Below are 20431 nucleotides of genomic sequence, written 5' to 3'. Positions count from 1 at the left end.
GGAAAGAGCACTGAGTCTGTGGATTTGGCTTCTACCTCAGCTCTGCCAGCAGTCATTTTGGCTGTGTGACCCCTTTCTTTCTGGTCCTTGGTTTCCTCATTGCTTTGGCAGTCCATGACCAGTGATTATTTTTTATTTCACTCATTTGTTTAGTAAAGATATTTAAGCACTTTCTTATACGTGGTACAGAACAATTCTAGGTATTGGGAAGGGGGATCCCCCTGGGGTAAATTATGTGGTCCTGACCCTCTAGGGACTTATAGTCTCTGTAAGGAAAAGGGTGTGTGGGAAGCTCGAGATCAAGAGGACAAGAGATCAGGAATAGTCTATCCCAGTAGAGAGCATCGAAGTGCATCTTAGGAGCTCAGACAGGGAGGAGATTTAAGGACTGTTGCCTGTGCCAGATGAGAAGTCCACATGATAGGTGCTTTAAGGGCGGGGCACTGGGTAGGAGAAGGAAGGCCTCAAGGAAGGGGTGAGCTGAGCTAGAACAAATGGTTTAATGGGGAAAGAAAGAGGTGAGGGTGTTTGGAAATTTGTCCTTATGGTAACTTTTCAAATGCCTACAGGGAAATACTCTAATTTTTGTTTCCTGTTTGAGGACATGATATGTTTAAAGATAAAGAATTGATATCAGAGACCGAATCCTTTTCTATTCTTTTTTTTTTTTTTTTAAAGATTTATTTATTTGAGAGAAAGAGAGTGAGCTGGTGCACATGGGGTGGGGGTGGGGCAGAGGGAGAAAGAGAGAGAGAGAAAGGATCCCAGGCAGGCTCCCCATTGATCACAGAGTCCGACCAGGGGGCTCTATCTATCTCATGACCCTGAGATCATGGCCCAAGCTGAAATCAAGAGTTGGATACTAACCAACTGAGCCACCCAGGCTCCTCTCTATTCTTTTTAAATTGAACTACATTAAAACTCTGTTCTCCAGGAAAACCCCTTCTCGTAGTCATCGGAGTTTTTTATAATTCCACACAAAGTCAGCTTCCTCCTGTGATGCAGGTTTATTTTGTGATTTTTTTCAGCAGGATCATTTTCTGTGACTGGGAGAAGCCATAGTGCCAAGTGGCCAACATTGATTAGCAGGTTGATTGGTTGGCTGGTTGGTTGTTGATTGATCCTTTCTTCCCTTCTTCCCTCCTTTCCATCTTTTCTCCTCTCCTGTCTTTCCCTGTTTTTCTCTTTCTCTTTCTCCCCAATCCCTCTTCTCTCTCTCTATCCCTCCTCCCTTATTCCCTTACTTTCTATCTTTAATGAGGTTATTGTGTGTTTATGGTAAAAAAGAATTTTTTTTTTAGCAAGATAGGCATTTATAAAGTGAAAATTAAAAGTACATACTGGTCATAGTTGCATGGGTATACTTCTGGAATATTCTGTGTGTATACAAATGTACACATGTTCTTAACCTTTTTTAATATAAATTGACCATACTGTGCATACTGTTTGGAAATTTGTTTTTTTGTATTAGAGATCCTAGACATATCTCTATCAGTACATGTAGGTTTAACATATTCTTCCCTGCTGTATACTACTCCATTTAAGAATGGTCTGTCATTTCATTTTCCTTTTGATGACCTTTTAGGTTGTCACCAGTGGTTGTTGTAACTGCTTCCACCAGCAGTCTATTCTGGTACATCTATTCCTGTGTATTTATGTGAGAGTAGGTTGATTCTCAGATCCAGGTTGATTCTCATATCCAGAGACTATGAAGAAGTCCACTTCCTTGGCTTTATGCTGAGGGCTCCCTGTAGCTTTAGAACATACAGTATGAGATGGCATAGGCAGGCCATGGGGAGAGGGAGGCCAAGGGGCTGGTCTGTGGTCCTGGTGTGTGTGCTTCGTTCTGGCCATTCTGATCTCAGGATTGCCTGACCCCATGCAGCATTCTTGACATAGGAAGGGAACCTCAGTCACCACACAGATATGACCTTCTTCACCTTCCTCCAAAGCTCCAGACTGGTGGCACCTAGTACAGTTTCTCCTTTCATCAAGGCACATTAATTCTTGTCACCTGCTAGGAAGGGTCTGTGATGACCTGGGAAAAAGAAGTACCGTTCAAACACCTATCTGTCTGGGAATCTTGCTTTTTATCCTTCTGATCATTGTACTCTCTCTTCCCTTCCCCATCTGCAGGCACATTGTGGACTTCTTCCTGATTGTCACTCAGCTGGGATTCTGCTGTGTCTATTTTGTCTTTTTGGCTGACAACTTTAAACAGGTAGGGCCCCAGTTAAGAGAGAGAGAGAGAGAGAGAGAATGGCAAGAAATGAGTGGACTTTGAGTTTAGGATTCCTTCTAAGCCTGTTTTGGTCAACAAAAGAATTAAGATTTTAACATTTTACATAGAAAAGTGTGTTTTATTTAATTTCATCTAAAGACCTAGGGCATTACGAAACTTCAAGATATCTTGTCCATTCTCCTGTCTTAAGGTAAGATATGATCAAACCCAGCTGAGACAGTTGGGTTGCTGATAATTATGAAGATCTTGGAAAGTGGTTCCTACTACAGCTTCTATATGGCCTTGTTCACATACTGAGTCTTCAGTTAGGAAACCCTTTTGGTGGGAGGTCCACTGGCCTTTGTTATTTGAGAGGCCTTTCCTGTTGCATTTCTTCTCTTCCTTTTAGGTGATAGAAGCGGCCAATGGGACCACCAACAACTGCCATAACAATGAGACGGTGATTCTGACGCCCACCATGGACTCGAGACTCTACATGCTCTCCTTCCTGCCCTTCCTGGTGCTGCTTGTTTTTGTCCGGAACCTCCGAGCCCTGTCCATCTTCTCTCTGCTGGCCAACATCACCATGCTAGTTAGCCTGGTTATGCTCTACCAGTTCATTGTCCAGGTAAGAAGAGCCAAGGCTCTCCCTCTGCCTATTATATAATCAAAGCAGCAAACAAGTAAGTGGAACATAAATAGGGATATGTTATTTACGTGTGGTATATTTAGATTAGGGGTTCTCAGCTTTGGCACTAGTGACATTTTGGGTCAGGTCACTTTTTGTCATGGGGGGCTGTCCTGTGCATCATGGGACGTTTAGCAGCATCCCTGATCTTTACACACCAAGTGCCAGTAGCAGCCATTCCCCAAGTTATGACAACCGAAAATGTCCCCAGACATTGAAGAATATGCTGGGAATGGGGTTGGTATGCGTGTGTGTGCAAAATCACCCCCATTGAGATCACTAAATCTAAAACATCTAAACTGGTTTAGATTTCATGTTAATACATGAATCATTGTATAATGGGAAAATAGAAAAATATTAAGATAAAAATAAAAATCAAGTTCTCTAACTTAATATTTAGATAAAATAATTATTTACCAGTCCAGTTATATATTTATTTGTCAAAATTATAAACTCAGTTATTGTACCTCCCCTTGCATAGCCCATGTGGCCAGGCGTGTAGAATAGTACAAGAGAGGACATCTATTTGTCGTTGGGTAGAAGACCAGGCTGAGAAAAGTGTGCCCTCAAACACTGTAGCTCTTTATGGATAAGACAGTGCATTTTGCCAAGACTTGAGAAAAGGAAAAGTGAAAGCCAGTGAATAGAAGCATAACTTTAAAAAAAAAGGTATTTAAATTTAATTCCCCCAAGAACTCATCAGTACATACTCATTAAAATGCAGGCAACACAAGTGTTGAAAACCACATGTCTACCTTGAGTCTTTTTTTCTCAGGGATTCACTCTATGTGATTGATTTTGTCTAGGTCCTATGAATATATCTACACACTATATTAGTATGTAGAGAAATACATAAAACAAAAGTATGTTTTGTCTTGTGTTTAACATAATTTTTAAAATTATTAAATGTAGTATTCATCTACCTTGCTTTTTTTCCCTCAACAGAGCCTCAGGGAGCTTTCCCTATTTATACACACGGTTTTACCTCCTTTTTCATTGCTACATAGCATTTCAGAGAATAGATGTGCCATAGTTCATTGGACCAGTCCCCAGTTAGTGGACCATCACGTTGCTTATAGTTTTTAGTGTTATTTTAGTATTATGACAGTGAATATTCTCAGGCCTTCCTTTCTGTAGACATGTATAAATACTCCTCCAAGGTATTTATTTATTAGACATGTAGTTGCTAAAGAGTTTGCACTTTTGAATTTTTATATTACCATGTTGCTTTTTCCTGAAGCCATTTACCAATTTCATATAGACTCCCATAGTGCATATGTAGCCAACACTAGATGTATCAATCTTTTTAATTTTGGTCAGCCTGACAGATGAACATTGACTCATTTTCACACAGTCTGCTGAACAGTGACCCGGTCAATCACTGATATGGTTTCTAGGAAAACAGTGCGTTGTAAAATAACATTTCCTGAACTGAGGATATGACATAATGAATTTAGATTAACACTGTACTCAGTGAGCATTTACTGATTTTTCCCTGTCTTAAGAAGTCAAATGAGTGGCAGATATTGACTCTTCTTCTACAGAACTAGTATTTACAAACAGAATAAATTGCTATCCCTGTCCTGTTCTTTTTTATGGGAATGGAAGGCGGGCCTTTGAACGCATGATTGACCATTTCTAGAGAGTTTCCTTCTCTACCTCTGGCAAATTAAGTTAAACTAAGGAGGGCAAATAAATGCATGATTTAACTTTGTAATTAGAGATCTCAATCAGTGCTTAGGACACACTGCAGTGGACATTAAAATGAGCTAGGTCACCTCACACAGATGTGTACACATGCTACATTTAGTTTTAAAGCACTGTGGATCATTGGACAATAGTGGCTGCCATGAACTGAAGCCTGGGATGGGAATGTGGGTTCCAACAGTGTCTCAGACCCAGGTGAAGGCAGTGCTCATTCAGGGCATTGTCTGTGGATCATGCAACCTGCACTTGCAGATGAGGCACCCTGCTGATTTCTTGAGAGTGAGTATGAGCCTGCCTCTGGACTCAGTCAGGAGCTGCCTGTGTGATCACACAGTGCTCTCTGCTCTGGGGGCAGCTTGGGAGAACAGTGGTTTGGCTGTGCGTTGAGCAGCTTCATTTTGAAGTGATACATAGGTGAAGATGCTCCCTTCGGGTCACTTTTGTTGCTGATGCTATTTTAACTACTATCTCATTTTGGCATCTTCTCCCACTGTCCGGTGTTTCTGAATTTTTTTTCCCAGTCCTGAGCATGTGTGTAACTGGTGCTCTTGCTCGTCATGCATGTGCCATCCCGGGAAGCTGACTCAGGTCTTCCACCTGTTCAGGTTTCCCCATATCTTCATCACCTGGACTGACAGATGGCATAGTTCTGAGCAGAGTGCTTCACCCAGAGGGGGCTCCCAATAATTGTATTTATCACTGCATTTCCTTAATTCTGAGATGCAATTTTTTCACAGTTACAGTGTTTCCAAAATTGGAGTATATCTTGCAATTTTTATGTACATTTAACAGCATTTTCTCAAAAAGTTGTTATCACTAAAATTAATAGTATCATAGAATTGAGGAGACAATATTGTTGATAATGAGCTGATGGGATCCCTGGGTGGCTTAGCAGTTTAGTGCCTGCCTTTGGCCCAGAGCATGATCCTGGAGTCCCGGAATAAAGTCCCGCATCAGGCTCCCTGCATGGAGCCTGCTTCTCCCTCTGCCTATGTCTCTGCTTCTCTCTATGTCTCTCGTGAATAAATAAATAAAATCTTTTAAAAAAAGATAATAAGCTGATTTTAATATGTATGTTTCTTTGCACATTAAACTTTTTTCATTTAATGGGTTGGGCTCTAAGTTAGTAGGAATCATTAAGTATGTAGAATTACAGATTCCTTTTGTTTTTCTCATTCACCTTAGTATTCCCAGACATGTATTCTGAAATTCTCTCTCTGATAACTCAGCCAGATCTGATGTATGAACCTGAGCAATAGTCATCCACTAACCAACAGATCGCTCCTGTTTCCAGAACTTAGGTTGCACTGTGACTCAAGAATAATTACAGGCCAATTTCACTCTTTGTCTCATTGCAGAGCAAAAATATTTATTAGTCTGTCTTCATTCCAAATACTGAAATACTTCTTATAAAGAGATCTTTATTAGCAGGGGTTCAGGGGAAAAAAGTATTTTAAAAATTATTTCTATTTTAGGGAGACTATGGTATAACAAAGCAATTGCTTTGAAAACTTTCAAAGAGAAGCCTGTTACAGAGGTTAATATTAGATCTCTTTTCGTTCACTGATATGATTCTGTTATACTGTTAGAGCATGCCCCATATTTATCTAAATGCCTCTACAGTTAAATTAGTTTTAAAACATTGTAAAGGCAGTTTTAAAATCAATTCTTATTTTAATGTAAGCAATGCATGAGCGTGGTTGAAAAAACCACTTCTGAATGGACAGAAGCTTCAGTCCCACACTGAGTCCTGTCCCTTCCATGCTATCCATTATGGGGGCTATTGTTCAGTGGTGAGCCATGGAGGATTCTGTGTCTGCACCTCCTTGCTTGTTTGTACATCTTTACATTGTATCCGCAGTTAACAATTGCCATGATTTTTGTTTGCCTCTATTTTTAAATGCTTTTTTTTGCTGTTCTGTTCCTAAATGTTCCAGGACTTCTGTTAATGTGTTTATAAATAAAACGTTTCAAGTGTCCAAACTCATTTCACAAGAAAAGAAAGAAAGAAAGAAGAAAGAAAGAAAGAAAGAAAGAAAAAAAAGAACTCTCTTAAAAATCTTCCAACTTTTCTTCCAGCTTTATCTGTGTGGAGTATTTATGTAGTTGTGTTATAGTGAATATGTAAATTTAAAAAGTTGATGTTTTCACTATTATTTCATAAGTAATTTTTCATGTGCTGCTTAGCTATCTCAATTTTTACTTTTAAAATAGTGCATAATATTCTGTGGTATGGCTGATGTGCAGTAAGCTAAACCTGTTTCACTTGTTTGGGAATATTTAGGTTGTTTTTAGTTACTATTAAATAACTTTGTTCTATTTCTTTTTATATCTTTTTTTTTTTTTTTTTTTTTATTTATGACAGATACAGAGAGAGAGAGAGGCAGAGACACAGCAGAGGGAGAAGCAGGCTCCATGCACCGGGAGCCCGATGTGGGATTCGATCCCGGGACTCCAGGATCACGCCCTGGGCCAAAGGCAGGCGCCAAACCGCTGCGCCACCCAGGGATCCCTCTTTTTATATCTTGATTTTTTTTCCTACTTAGGTTAAATTTCTGGGGATGAGCTTACCTAATGAAAGAATGTGACTTTTTTATGCAAAATGCAGTATTTGAGTTTTTTGTAGTACAAAAAGGGCTATATAGTCTTTCCCTGAAGCAGGTAGGGTTTTCTCAGCCTGAAGGGGAAAAAAATAGAAAAGCTAAATGTCCTCAAATCATCTGTCAGGTATCAGACTCTCTTCCTTCAGAAGATCTTGGATTTAGGAAAAGATACGACCTCTCCAATGTTGGAGTTTAAATCTCGAATCTCTGTATAACATTTACTTTGTTTTCTCTTTCAGAATATCCCAGACCCCAGCCACCTTCCCTTGGTGGCATCCTGGAAGACCTATCCTCTGTTCTTTGGCACAGCCATTTTTGCATTTGAAGGCATTGGGATGGTAAGAGTTTCACTGTGATCATCTGTTGTCCTTGGTGTCCTTGAGGTCTGCTTTATGGAAGGCTGAGGAAATGCTATTAGAAAATATCTTCTGAAACTTATTGGCCAGCTAATGGACAGCATTTCAGGGATCTCACGGGAGTTTCCCAGCTCTAGCTTGTGAAAATAAATTGAATGTGATTTGGGAATGTTTACATTCAACCCCCTCTGTTACACATTCATTGTTTGCTTCTGAGAGGTAAACTTAATGATTAGTAGTTGCTAGGATTAAATATGTGTGAATTGCTTCACCTAGTCCCTGACACATAGTGTGCATTAAATAATTTTTTATTTTTAGTAATAATAGTATTGACTTATTATTAAATCAATAAACACACAAATCATCTCTCTGCCTTGGAACACTGGAGTGTTGTATTTTTGTATGTGTAGATAACCTTCACCTTCACTCCTGGCTTAGCTTCCCCCATCATTACTGTGATTTCACCCAATTCTTCCCTTTAAGGAGAGGAATCTGCCACTCAGTTGTACCTAATTTGATTTTTACTTATATTTTTCATAATAAAAGTCTGGAGTTATTCTTTGAAAAAAATTATTAGTACTGCTGGCCAAGAGCGTAGGGAAAGGGAAGACACTTCCTTTCATGGATTATCTTTTTATCCCCTTTTGCTTTGTCTATCACTTTATACACTTCTGAGAATACCTAGAAGCTGGACAGATTTTTTTTGTGAAAATACTTAGAAATTGGCCCAGTGGTATTGAGGAATGGGTTAGGGCTCTAACCTCACAGGGGAGGCTCTCTAAGGGATCAGTGTGTAAGCTGTTGACCTGAGGTTCTGCACCTTTCCCTTTGCTCTTTCTTGGGGCTGCTCAGTGCGCGGGAAGAGTGTCTCTCCTTGACTCACAAACAAAAATGTTTCCCTGCTGTTGGGGCCGCAGCATGAAATGGCTCATATTGCAGCAGCGAGAAAGGCTGCAAGTATGTGGGGCTGGAAAGAAAAGATTGAGTTAAATGTGGGAAGCTGCCTGGAGACCCTGGGTTCTTGAGTAACATTGTACTGAATTTATCACTTTTCCTCAACAGTGCAATGCAGGAGATGCTCTTTGCTTCATTTCAATAGCCCAGGTTTGGCTGTGGACTCATTCTCTAATCATTATCTGTTACTTCAAGATTTCTCTGTGCTTTCTATTTTTACAAGGGAGGGAACACTGCTGTTCTAACACTTAGTGTGGACTTGAGGGCTGTTGAGTGCATCCAGGCGAAGGGCCCCTGCTCATTGTCATTGTACTTCCTCTGTGTTTGTGCCACTGGCCCAGGCCTGGCAGACATGGAGGAGATGGGCTGCTTGCCCCCTGGCTCTCTAGACTCTCCATAAAAGGTAATGGAAGGAAAGCATAGAAGCTGTTTCTAGTTGGATGCGGATCAACAAGCTTGAGCCCCCTGAGCTGGTGGGGGAGGGGGTGCGGTGCTTAGGCCCTGGCAGGAAATAGGGAGCCATGGCATCCCTCACAGCTCTGGACCTGTAGCAGGCCCGTGGCATCTGCCAGGGTATGTCTGGCACAGACCCACTCTGCCTCATGGCTGCAGGTATTCAAGGAAAAGGAGTGTCATGACAAGATCAGAGATGGTTTGCTCATTATGGGATGGCTAGACATTGCTCTGCATTGCTTTTCCTTGTCAGCCGTGCCAAATGTAGTTGATAACAGATTGTGCAGCTTATCAACAATACCTTCCATTTTCCCTGTTCCTTAAATGAACCAGTCTTCAAAAGGGCCTTTGCTTTGCTTTGGAATGTCCCCTCCTGTGAGGGAGAGGGTGGCAAGATCAGTGGTTTGGAATAGGAATCTGGAAAGTGGGTTTTATTGTACTTTTGCCAACTTGAATCTCCCTATGGTCTACCTCGTGACGCCCCTAGCACTTCTATTTCTCTAACTCAGAGATTTAACATGTCATTGCTGGCACCTGCTCTTTTGGAGGTAATGAAACAGTTTCTGGAAACTAGAGTGGCAGTTTTCCCTGACCTACATTTTGTATTCTTTGAGCCGGTTAGCAGAGCTGTGATCTCAGACAAGGTCTGTTCCCCTTTGATGCAGCTGCCATGTGGCTGTGCCTGGAGCAGAGAGCACCCCCAGCCCATGGGGATCCTGGAGCAGGAGGCAGAGCTCTGGCCTGCCTTCTCCTTTCAGGATTTCTCTGCTTCCACGGCAGGCTCTTGTGTCTTCTTCAGCTCTAAGGAAATAACCTGCCTTTGTTTATTTGTCTAGTAAAAGATAGATGTGCTTTTGGGGAAATCCTGGGGATAAAGCAGTTACTTTTTCTGAAAATATTACAATTTATTTTGGCCATTAATGATGCTTTTTCCTGTGTTTTCTCTTTTCTCTTGCTATTCTCCTAGGTTCTGCCCCTTGAAAACAAAATGAAGGATCCCCAGAAATTTCCGCTCATCCTATACATGGGAATGACCATCATCACTGCCCTCTACATCAGTCTGGGGTGTCTGGGGTACCTGCAATTTGGAGCTAATATCCAAGGGAGCATAACCCTCAACCTGCCCAATTGCTGGTATGTGGGGGAGGATGGAAGCCAGGGAGCGCTGGATGTTTGGGGGTTTTTTTTACATTAATGGGTGAGAATGTGGATTTTCCTCCTTCTTATCCCTTAAATCAGCTCACTTCACTTTAGCCTACTGCTGCAAGCCTGACCCCTGCCCTAGGCCAGCACCATCCTTCCTTGGCCACCTACTGAGCCTTTTGACTCATACACCTACCTCAGTCTTACTTCTCCAGACCTGTTCTCCCATGACTTGTACGAGCCATCTCAGACTCAAGTCAGTCGTCCATTCCCTTGTTGAGAGTCCTGAGGGGCTTCCCTTTGCTCCTCTGATAAAGGCAAAACCTCTAAGGTGCCTGTTAGTCCCACTTCGGCTCTAGCCCTTCCTGTACCTCATTCCTACTCGGCTAGGAAAACTTAGTCTAGGAGTCACTCTTTTTGAGAAACTTTCTCTGCTGTCTCACCCACAACTTCCCTTCTAGGTTAGATGCCCCTTCCCTCTGCTCTTGTGGGACCCCATTCGGACCCTAGCCTAATTCTTATTTCATAGTGCTGTAATTGTCCATTTACCCAAAGTGTGATCTCTCTATATGGTGTGCTCTGGGAGGGCAGGGCTCCATTGCACCCCAGCACCCGGCACCATGTCTGGCACATGTTCATCACCCAGGGGATGACTTTTGAATGAAAAGGAGGACTAAATGCAGGAACTGTGAGCATCTTAGGAATGAGGTGTTCTCAGGGAGCACCTGATACATAGAGGATAGAGGCGGTCTGCCATCTCCAGCCCTGGCCTTGGGCATGTCACAGTTGCTCACTGCCTCAGCTCCCACTTCTGGGAACCAGGAGTAGTCATTTCTTCCTGCCAGGATTGTCAGGAAAACCAAATGCTATGCATGAGAAAGCACTTTGTAATACTATCCTGGTGTGATCAGAAGGAGGACCCTGCCCTGAGCTTTCTTCTTTGTTTGGAGGAGGAAGTCCTGTGGAGGTGTATACCAAATGGATTGATTGATCAGGTGGCTGAAATGCCATTCTACCCTGGAAATCTGAGCCTTGAAGGGCCAAGTATCCCATCGGTTCCCCTTAAACATTCCAAAAAGACAGGGAGAGAGGAGGGCGAATCAGCGAAGTTCCCAGCTTCTTCTGTGCCTCTCCCGTAGCAGTCATTGGCCTGATGTGCAAGCCCCTGGCTGAAGGCTTGTGGAGAGCCCTTCTGTATCTCACCTTGCTTAGATCGTGGTTACTGTATTGCAGGGCAACACTGAGATACACTGAAATGCTAACTAAAAAGGTACCTGTCAGGGGCGCCTGGGTAGCTCAGTTGGTTAAATATTTGCCTTTGTCTCATGTCATGATCTCAGGATCCTGGGATTAAGCCCTGCATCAGGCTCCCTGCTCAACGGGAACTCTGCTTCTCCCTCTTCCTCTGCTTCTCCCTCTTCCTCTGCCCCTCCCCTCCACTTGTGTGTGTCCTCTCTCTCTGTCTCTGTCTCTGTCTCTCTCTCTCTCTGTGTCCTCTCTCTCTGTCTCTGTGTGTGTCTCTCTCTCTCACACACACACACAAACACCCACACATTCTCTTTCTAAATAAATAAATAAATAAATAAATAAATAAATAAATAAATAAATAAGACCTTTAAAAAAAAATAAAAGGTAGCTGTCACAGGGTGTGTCTGAAAGCAACTGTTCTGTTTTGAAGATTAGAATTTCATTGTGGAGGGCAGCTGAGCAGACACTGAGAAGCTTGTTGAGTGCCCTGGGGATCAGTAGGACCTTTTGGGCTGGCCTAGTTGACCTGTCTGTGCATGTTTTCAGAGCTCCAATCAGTGAGGCATTGTGCAAGGACAGGTGGAGAAAATGGAGAAAAGCACTGATTCAGCAGTGCCGTCAAGTGTTTAGCACAAGACCCCCTAACCAGCACAAGGTCTGGGGGGGTCTGGGCACAAGGTCTGTGGGGTGGCCAGCCAAGTGGTAGCCTTGCAATGGGCTATTGTTTTCAGAAAGTCTTTCTCTTTCTCCCTGATGCCTGCTTTTAAATTTCTGAATGTTCTTATCCTTTCAAGAGCCAGGTGGTACCTTGGCATAACTAAAGATAAATATATCAGCAGGAACAGAAGCAGCCCATGTAATCCAAAGCCATAGATAAGCACCTGTCTTCTTTCCTCTGACACTCCAATCCCAGCTACTCTAATCTTTCCATCTCCATTTGGGTGCAATTTATTTAGCCATCCCTGCAGGTGACTATACTGCTTCCAGACTGCCCAGCACTCCAGAAGGCTTTGGTGTTTTACTGAGTTTAATTATAGAGCCACCAGCTGATTTTTCCAAAGCGGTTTTATTATCTGTTCTTGGAGCAAGTAAGACCTTTTGTCAAACTCAGTCTCTCCCAGGGTGTTCTCCTGTTTATAGCATAAGAGCATCTTCTAGGTATTAAGTTCAACCACAAAGAAATTCAGTGCACATCATATACAATATAATTACCACTTTTAAATAGATTTCCAACAAGATGGGAGAGGTCCATGTATCTTGCCGTAATGCATGAGGGTCTTGTTTGAATTAGAACATCGGTAAGAGACAGGGTAGCCTTCCCTTTAATGATTGTGTCAGTTCCGTGAGTACTTAGGGATGAGACTTGTTTTATACTCTGCACAGTCCCAGGCATGAGATAAGATAGAGTTAGTGGATGGTGACTTAATGGTCTCCCTGAGAAGCCACATATGAAACACTGGTAGAGAGATGGCCACAGTGGGGTGGAAAGAGGGGTTTTGCTCCTGCTTCTTGCCTGTGTGGTCACTATCTGATTCTAAGGAACACTGAATTGGAGGGGAAGAATATAAGAAGGCCTGTTACATCTTAGTTGTTTTAATTTTCAAAAGAATATATGTCCTGGGCAAAGATTCCAGATGTTCAAGGTGTATATAGAATATGTTTGTTTCCATTTCCCTCTCCCAAGTCTCCAACGTTACAGTTTCCCATTTCAGAGGCAATCACATTTCTTGTATTTCCCTTTTGGAAATGTTTAGATGTAAGAATGCCATCTTGTACGTGTGTGTGAAGGGGAGTGTTTTTTCCTTTTTTCTTTTTTGGGACAATTTGTAGCACACTGTAGGCACTATTCCACTTCATGGGCTTCTCACTTAATAGTGTATCCCAGAGCTAGTTCCCTATCAGCACCTGTAGTTCTCCCTCATACTTTTGAACAGCTGTGTGGGACACCATTGATTTATTTAACTAGTTCCTCACTGATTAACATTTAAACTATTTTCAGTCTTTCATACTTAAAATATGCTGCGGTGACATTTTGAATGTAAATTTTTTGTGCACACCTGCAAGTATATCTGCAGGATAAATCCCTAGACATGAAGCTGCTCGGTCCAAGGGACACATGTGTTTGTGACTTGGAGAGATATGGCCACATCACAGTGAGACCCTTAGCCCTCTCACTGCTCATGCACGTGGAAGCAGAGCAGGCTTTTGACCCTGTCTTGTCTCTCTCTTCAGGCTGTACCAGTCAGTCAAGCTGCTGTACTCCATCGGCATCTTCTTCACGTACGCCCTCCAGTTCTATGTCCCAGCTGAGATTATCATCCCCTTCTTCGTGTCCCGTGTGCCCGAGCACTGGGAGCTGGTGGTAGACCTGTTCGTGCGCACCGTGCTGGTCTGCCTGACGTGTGAGTAGAAGACAAGATGATTGCTTTGTTTGTTTCTTTTCCCAAAGGGCACCCAGTCCCCAGGGCTTTCTTGAGAGCCTGTTGGAGTGAAACAGTTGTCATGTGTGAGCAGAAAACTTGGCCTGCAGTCTCAGATGCAGAGTTGAAGCCTGGCCAGGTGGTGAAGTGAATTGATTATATATGTGCTCTCAGGAACATGGAAATGAGAAAAGTAGTTTATTTGTAGAGATGGCATAAAATGTTACGGTGATGGGCATAATTCATAGTAAAGATGTAAAATTTCTATCCCATGTCCTTGGGATAATATAAGGTAAGAGTCTAAAGAGAGCCATTTAACTCCTATGCATATGAGTGCGAGTTACTTTGATAGCGGGTGCATGCTTATTTGTGTTTTCACAGTGTGAAATTTTCCAGTGTGACAATCTATTCCTTAGATTTCATTTTGAGCCTACATGATACTATACTAGACCTTTACTAAATGCATTTCTTAGAAAATCTGTATGGATTAATCTAGATGTTTGATTTTTTACTTTGTCTTTTATTCCTCCTCCCTGACCACATCCCCAGGAGTGTGAGTTAGGAGACAAGATGTAGTAATATTTGCTGTTGGTTGAAACAAGTATAAATTTTAAAATAAAAATAAATTTTTCTTTTCATCTTTTCTTTGGTAGCTTCTGTGAGTTGATAGAGAACCCCTAAATAAATTGGTCTATAATATCTAATTTAAATTTCTAGAAGATTTGCAACTTCTTTCCAGATCGAACTCCTTGAATCTAGCTTCACTTTCTAGCTATGTTTGAATTTTTATTTAATTTTTTTAATTGTACTGTTTTGGGAAAAGAAATGTCCTGGTTTTATTATATTGAGACTTCCCTGGTAGCTTCTTAAATTATCCAGTCCAAGCCTCTGTCTTTGGAGTAAAGATAGGTCTATATAATTTTTAAATTGAACCAGAATGGAGTCTTTTAGAGATGAATGATGTGAAAGTTGTCTAGCATTTGGTCATAGTCTGGAAAATCAGAAATGACTTGTGAGTTGACTGATAGGAAGAGAAGGGAAGTAGAGGTTAGACATGGGGAATCAACTAGTGCCTATTCCAGGATGGACCTCCTCAGGGAGTAACCTAGTGCCTATCCCAGAGTAAACCTCTTCAACGGGACAGACTAGTACCTATCTCAAAATAGTCTTCTCAGTAGAAGTGAAATCACTTACCTCAGAATGGACTTCCTCAAGGGAACAGACTAATGGTCCTTTTCCAAAAATAGCCTAGTGCTTTTCCCAGAATAGACCTCCTCAGGGAACTGCTTAGTGCCTATCTCAGAATGGACCTCTTCAAGGGGATAGACTGGTGGCTATACTAGATAGGACCCTCTTAAGGGAACTGAATAGTGCCTACCCCAGAATACATCTCTTCAAAGAACAAACTGGTGCCCATCCCAGAATGAACTTCCTTGAGAGAATACCTGTCCTAGAAGAGATTTCTTCAAGCTACCTGCAGTTCTCTTTCTCATTGTTCTTCAAAGTTGTGGGTTAAAGCTCAGTGTCATGGATCTTTGTGTAGAAGGGACATCCTAGAGCTAAGGAACCGAATGCCGTCTCAGGACCTTTGGATTTAATGTTGGGCAGCATTCTATCTGTTTATTATAGGATAGGCTTGGATAGGACCCAGGCAGAGGGTGGACTGCTTGAATTTGCTGACTCCAACAAATTGATGGCAACCAAGAATCTCACTTCTTACATGTAGCCTTTAGACCTTCTGGCCCTATCTAGTCCAGCCTATAGAAGAAGCCCACTTAGCTGCTAATCCAGTGCCTGGAGCTATCTATAGGCCACTGCTACCCCAGAGCAACTGAGAAGGAAAGAATATAATGTATCTTACTTTTCCAGTAATTTGCCTTAATATGTGCTGAGGTACTCTGGATTTTGCTCCTATCTTCTGCCTCCAACTCTCGATGCTTTGACTCAGATGTATATGTTTCTTTGTGGATGGATCATCTCTAAGTGTGGAAGAAACAGCTTTCATGTGTATAGTGTTTATGATAGCTTTCATTGCTCTCATTCTGGAATCCAAAGGGCACTGAAAGAAAGGGTGGGGATAGTTCAGATAATTGGCTTTTTTCACAGTGGTTCCTCTAGAAAAGGTAGGTCTGTCTAGGTAACATATGCTCTAACTGCTTAGATACCAATTTCTTCCTGCCTGAAGAGCTGGGACAGCGATGCTGGGCCTGATTTCTCTCCTGGCCCCATTTTCTTCTCAAGCCTGGCTTAGCCTCCGGTAGCATATGTCTTGCTTCCTGCCAAGTTTCTTTCCACTGTGCCCCACAGGAGCCAGCAGTCTCTGATTCACAGACCTCATGCTATCCTTAGATGTCTCTTGATTTTTGTTTTGCTTCTCCTGACTCTGTCTGAGGGTTTCATCTCTCTTATAGAGCATGATGCTCAAAGGATATAAGCTGTTTTTGATCTTTAAACACACTCAGTTATTTTCCCCTTCTGTGATCTATTGTGACTTAGCATTGCATGGTCAGCCTGTTAAATGATGCAGCCTCTTCATCTCTGAGCACTCGGGCTTCTCTTACCTTCCCCGGAGACTTTGAAGTGATTGTGGGATTGAGTAGAGGCATTTCACTGTAGCACCAACTTAAATGTATTTATGTGAGTTCATTTTGTTTTTATTTTTTTCTGTACTTTCAGATCTTTTTTACCTAAGGTTAATTGGCATATGATTTTAGAACTTTGCTAGAACTGATTGTTTTCAATTATACCCATAAATTTTAACAGCAGTTTGTTTTATTGCTATTTATGGTGTATTCTTGTCCTTTTCCCCAACTTTTCCTCCCCTTCCTCACTCTCCACTCCCAACGGGGAGCAGAGGAATTTGGTCCAGACTCATTTTTTCTTTCCATTTGTAATTCACCTTTCTCACCACTCTCCCCCATTCCCCAAAGACTGCTGTCTACTTTTTGGTGCTTAATTTAGACTGTTGGAGAAGAGAGGTAGGGGGAATACATGTGTTAGGGAATGGTGCTCATTTTGTTGTGATTGCATATGGAATGGTATTTATTTCCAGGCCATATGTTTGCATTGCAGACTTAGCAGGTCACCTGTGTGCACAGTCTGTGTAGGAGGAGAGGCTAGAAGAGGCTGGCTCCAGAGGGAGCACAGAGGTATAGAAAAAGTAGTTTTTTGGAGGTTCACGAGGCATTCCACCTGTCCTTCAGTGGTTTGTACTAACTCTCTGTGGCATTTGCCACATGAAGCATCTTACTTTGCTGAAGTAAACATTTCTAAAATGTATTGTTGAAGATGGAAAACCATAAAACCGTATTAAAAAGGTCTGTTTGGACTGGAATACACAGCTGTAGAACATTCCAAGCAGCCAGACCCTATCGAACATAAAGCTTCCAGGTCCAAACAGAGTGGCTCCTCAGCACCTTTTGGCCTTTCACACTTCTCTATCCTGCAGCTACAGAGACATGCTGGGTATCTGATTGTTAAGGTTTCTCTCAAGTCTGTGATTCTGTGATTCTGCACATCTGCTTTGAGCCTGATTTTAAATTTCTACCAAAATATTGCTCAAAAAAAAAGTTAATGTAAAAACATTTTAAGAGTGTCTAGATCTGGGGTTACTTGAAGAAATTCTGAATATCCCACGGACTTAACAAAGTGACTTTTTTTTTGCATTTTATCTTTGGTGTTAATCATCATGGGTGCATTTTTAAAATAGTTGTCATCATAGTATGCATAGAACTTTGTCTTTTGCTTTATATTTTATATCATGAATATGCATATCCTTCATAAATATTTTCATGATAACATGATATTCCAGTATATTGGTATGTCATACCTACTAAACTCTCTTTTAGTGTTGGACATGTAGGTGGTTTTCCTTGGTTTTGTGCTTTTTAATTTATACTCCCATTACATATATTGTGTTCAAGACTGTTATTAATTTTAAAGGTAGATTTCTAGGCGTTTTAGAGTAACATAGGTAGGCTTCACCAGCATCAATCATGATGAAATAGCAAAAAGAGCTTCCGGACACAGGGCTATTGGTGTCCAACATATTTCTGGAAGTGTGTGTTTGTTCTCTTAAGTGCTTTTTCTTCTGGCGCATCAATCAGCTTTTCTGTTGCTGGTTTAAAGCCACAGGCTCTAGAATCCCAGTCAGTTCCTTCTCTGAACGTTGCCTTGTGTTGCTTCAGCAGTTTAAAGATCCTATTTTTAGTATCCCTTAACCCAAAGGGAAGATGTTTTGTAATACCATTGGAGCCCTCTTGACTAATCACGTGGGCTAGTAGGGTTGTCCTCAGCCCCCATTGCTGTGCATGCCACAGCCAGGCTGCTGCAGAAGGCAGTGGACTTGCCAGTGAGGAGCGTGCTGTCCTCCTCTTTCTATGGGCTGTTCTTGTTGGGAAGCAGGGAGAGAGTAAGGGCAGGATATTCCTGGTTGGCTGCTTCCTGAGGTCTCTTTCTTCTTGAGTTTCTTTTTCTAGAGGGCTCTAACTCAGAGTAAAGACACCATGCTAGAAGAGGGTTTGTTTGCTCCCACATTTTTCCTAAATATCTGATTCCCATCTTTGGAATTAGCTAAAACTAGTTTGCTACATTTTGTGTAGGGGCAAAACAGGTACCCCTGCTATTGAGCCCTTGGGCTATTTGGGCTAATTTGGTTGGGTCTTTTTGTCTTCCTCTTCCGGCAGCATATTAGTGGGAGGCTTACAATTCTTGCCTTCTCCCCTCACCCCTCATTATCTTTCTCCAGTGTCAAGCTTCATTTGAGGTTCAGTTGTGGTGTCTGGTCCTGCCAGAACAGGAAGAGGGCCTTCCCTTTGCAGCCCCATGATCCTGACTTTAAGAGAAATGTTTTGCCACTTTTAAAAATCTCTATTAAAGATATTTTTGTTAAGCAAGCTTATCTTGTATATTCTTTGTAGTAAAAATAAGAACAAATTTTTAGATTGCTTTTAAAATGTCATGATGAAGTGGAACATCTCTGTCCAATCTGAGAAAAGATTGCAATCACACAAGCTTCTGTTGCTGTTTCCTCTTAATTCTTATCAGAGAGTTGAGCACATCTGATCTCACTTAAGTCGTATCATTAAGTACCATATGTCCTTCAGGTTAATGTGAGGGAGGGAGGGGGGGATGGCAGACTCAATGCTGGGAGGGCCAGACAGGTCATCCGATGTCTCTCTCCTCGGGCTCATTGTCTCTGAGAAATGCCTCCCTTCTCTTGAGTGGGCTGGAGCATCCATGGAGACCAGGGGCTGGCACTGGAAGAAAAACTCATACTCCCTGTAATGGCACAAAACCAGGCAGGCTGGAGGCTGTGTTTTTGGCACGACCATGTGTTCTAGGAGAGGAACCCCATTGCTTTGCTGTGCCACCATTAAGCTGTACATGGTACTTCCCAGTTGACAGTGAGCTGAGGGACATCTCCCAGAACACATTGCTAAGTGACTTAACCTGCATTGTATAGTTCCTTAGTGTTTCAGAGCTGAGTGAGACTTCAGTGACCATGCAGTGTTAATATAGTTGCCTGACCTCATGGGTGACTGAGCTGAGGCTCTGCATGGTGAGCTTATTTGTGCTAGGACTGGTGATTGTATTAGCTTACATTTATGAAGCATTTATTGTGCACTCAGTGCTCTAAGTTCTTTATGTGAATGGTTTCATGTGACCGTCGCTATTCAGTGGCAGGTTAAGTAGCTGGTTGGCTAGTGATGGAGCTGGTATTAGAGCTCAGGTTCTGAGTCCATAACCTACACTCTTTACCATGTTCCTGTACCAGCTTCTCTCAGGGCTCAGTTCTGATTGCTGCCCCAGTGCTGTTGCCAGCTACTCACTTGTATTGGAACTAAGGGAGCCATCACTGAGGTTGACATTAGGCAGATGTAGACCCAGACCTCAGAGAGGGCAGGTGTCCTTTTCTGGGTCACACAGCAGATCAACTCTTATTGAGCATTTGGTTGTCCACGATGAGAATGCCATTGTGTCATCAGCCTACAATTTATTTTCAACTTTCCTCCAGATTCAACCCCGAAGATCTGAGGGGCATCACCAACTGTATTTAGAAACAGCTAAGGGCTGAAACAGACTATTTTTAACTTGGAGGGCAAATTAAAAGCCTACATTTTTTGTGGACTCTCTGAAGGCCTCAGAACAGTGAAGGTGTTAGTGGATAATTGTCATTATGGCCGGACACTAGAATGGGGAAAGAGGAAGGGATTGCCTGCCGCAGGGCTGTAAAACCATGGCAGAGGCAGATCTGAGACCCAATATCCTTGTATTCCCTTTTGTCATCAGGCTTCAAAACCCTTGTCTTACTTCTTTACAAAGCTGAGAGAGGTCAGGGCTGATTGTATACCAATTCTCTGCTAAACTATTGCAACGTTTTCCTACAAAAGTTAACCCAGGGGGGCACCTGGGTGGCTCAGTGCTTGAGTGTCTGCCTTTGGCTCGGGGTGTGATCCTGGGATCTGGGATCGAGTCCCACATTGGGCTCCCTGCATGGAGCCTGCTTCTCTCTCTGCCTGTCTCTGCTTCTCTCTGTGTGTGTCTCTCATGAATAAAAAATAAAATCTTAAAAAAAAAAAGTTAACCCAGCATCTGACTCTGCAGTTCTTGACAGACAGGATCTTTCTGCTGATGAG

At 42.2% G+C, this 20431-nt stretch overlaps 1 protein-coding gene across 3 annotated transcripts in view; it reads left to right on the top strand.

Annotated features, from left to right (window-relative positions):
* The window catches only part of SLC36A1 (solute carrier family 36 member 1), a 58980-nt gene that overhangs the window by 32142 nt on the left and 6407 nt on the right, over positions 1 to 20431 (top strand). For all 3 annotated transcript variants that reach the window (XM_038534975.1, XM_038534977.1, XM_038534976.1), the window contains 5 exons: positions 2137 to 2221; positions 2631 to 2849; positions 7459 to 7557; positions 9950 to 10116; positions 13606 to 13775. In XM_038534975.1, the coding sequence (XP_038390903.1) occupies positions 2137 to 2221; positions 2631 to 2849; positions 7459 to 7557; positions 9950 to 10116; positions 13606 to 13775 (740 nt within the window). The remainder of the gene's footprint in view (positions 1 to 2136; positions 2222 to 2630; positions 2850 to 7458; positions 7558 to 9949; positions 10117 to 13605; positions 13776 to 20431) is intronic.

The sequence above is a fragment of the Canis lupus genome, chromosome 4, assembly GCF_011100685.1.
Source record: "Canis lupus familiaris isolate Mischka breed German Shepherd chromosome 4, alternate assembly UU_Cfam_GSD_1.0, whole genome shotgun sequence".
In the NCBI taxonomy this organism is placed as follows: Eukaryota; Metazoa; Chordata; class Mammalia; order Carnivora; family Canidae; genus Canis; species Canis lupus.
Note: the sequence above shows the minus strand (reverse complement) of the source record. Positions and strands in the feature narration are given on the sequence as shown.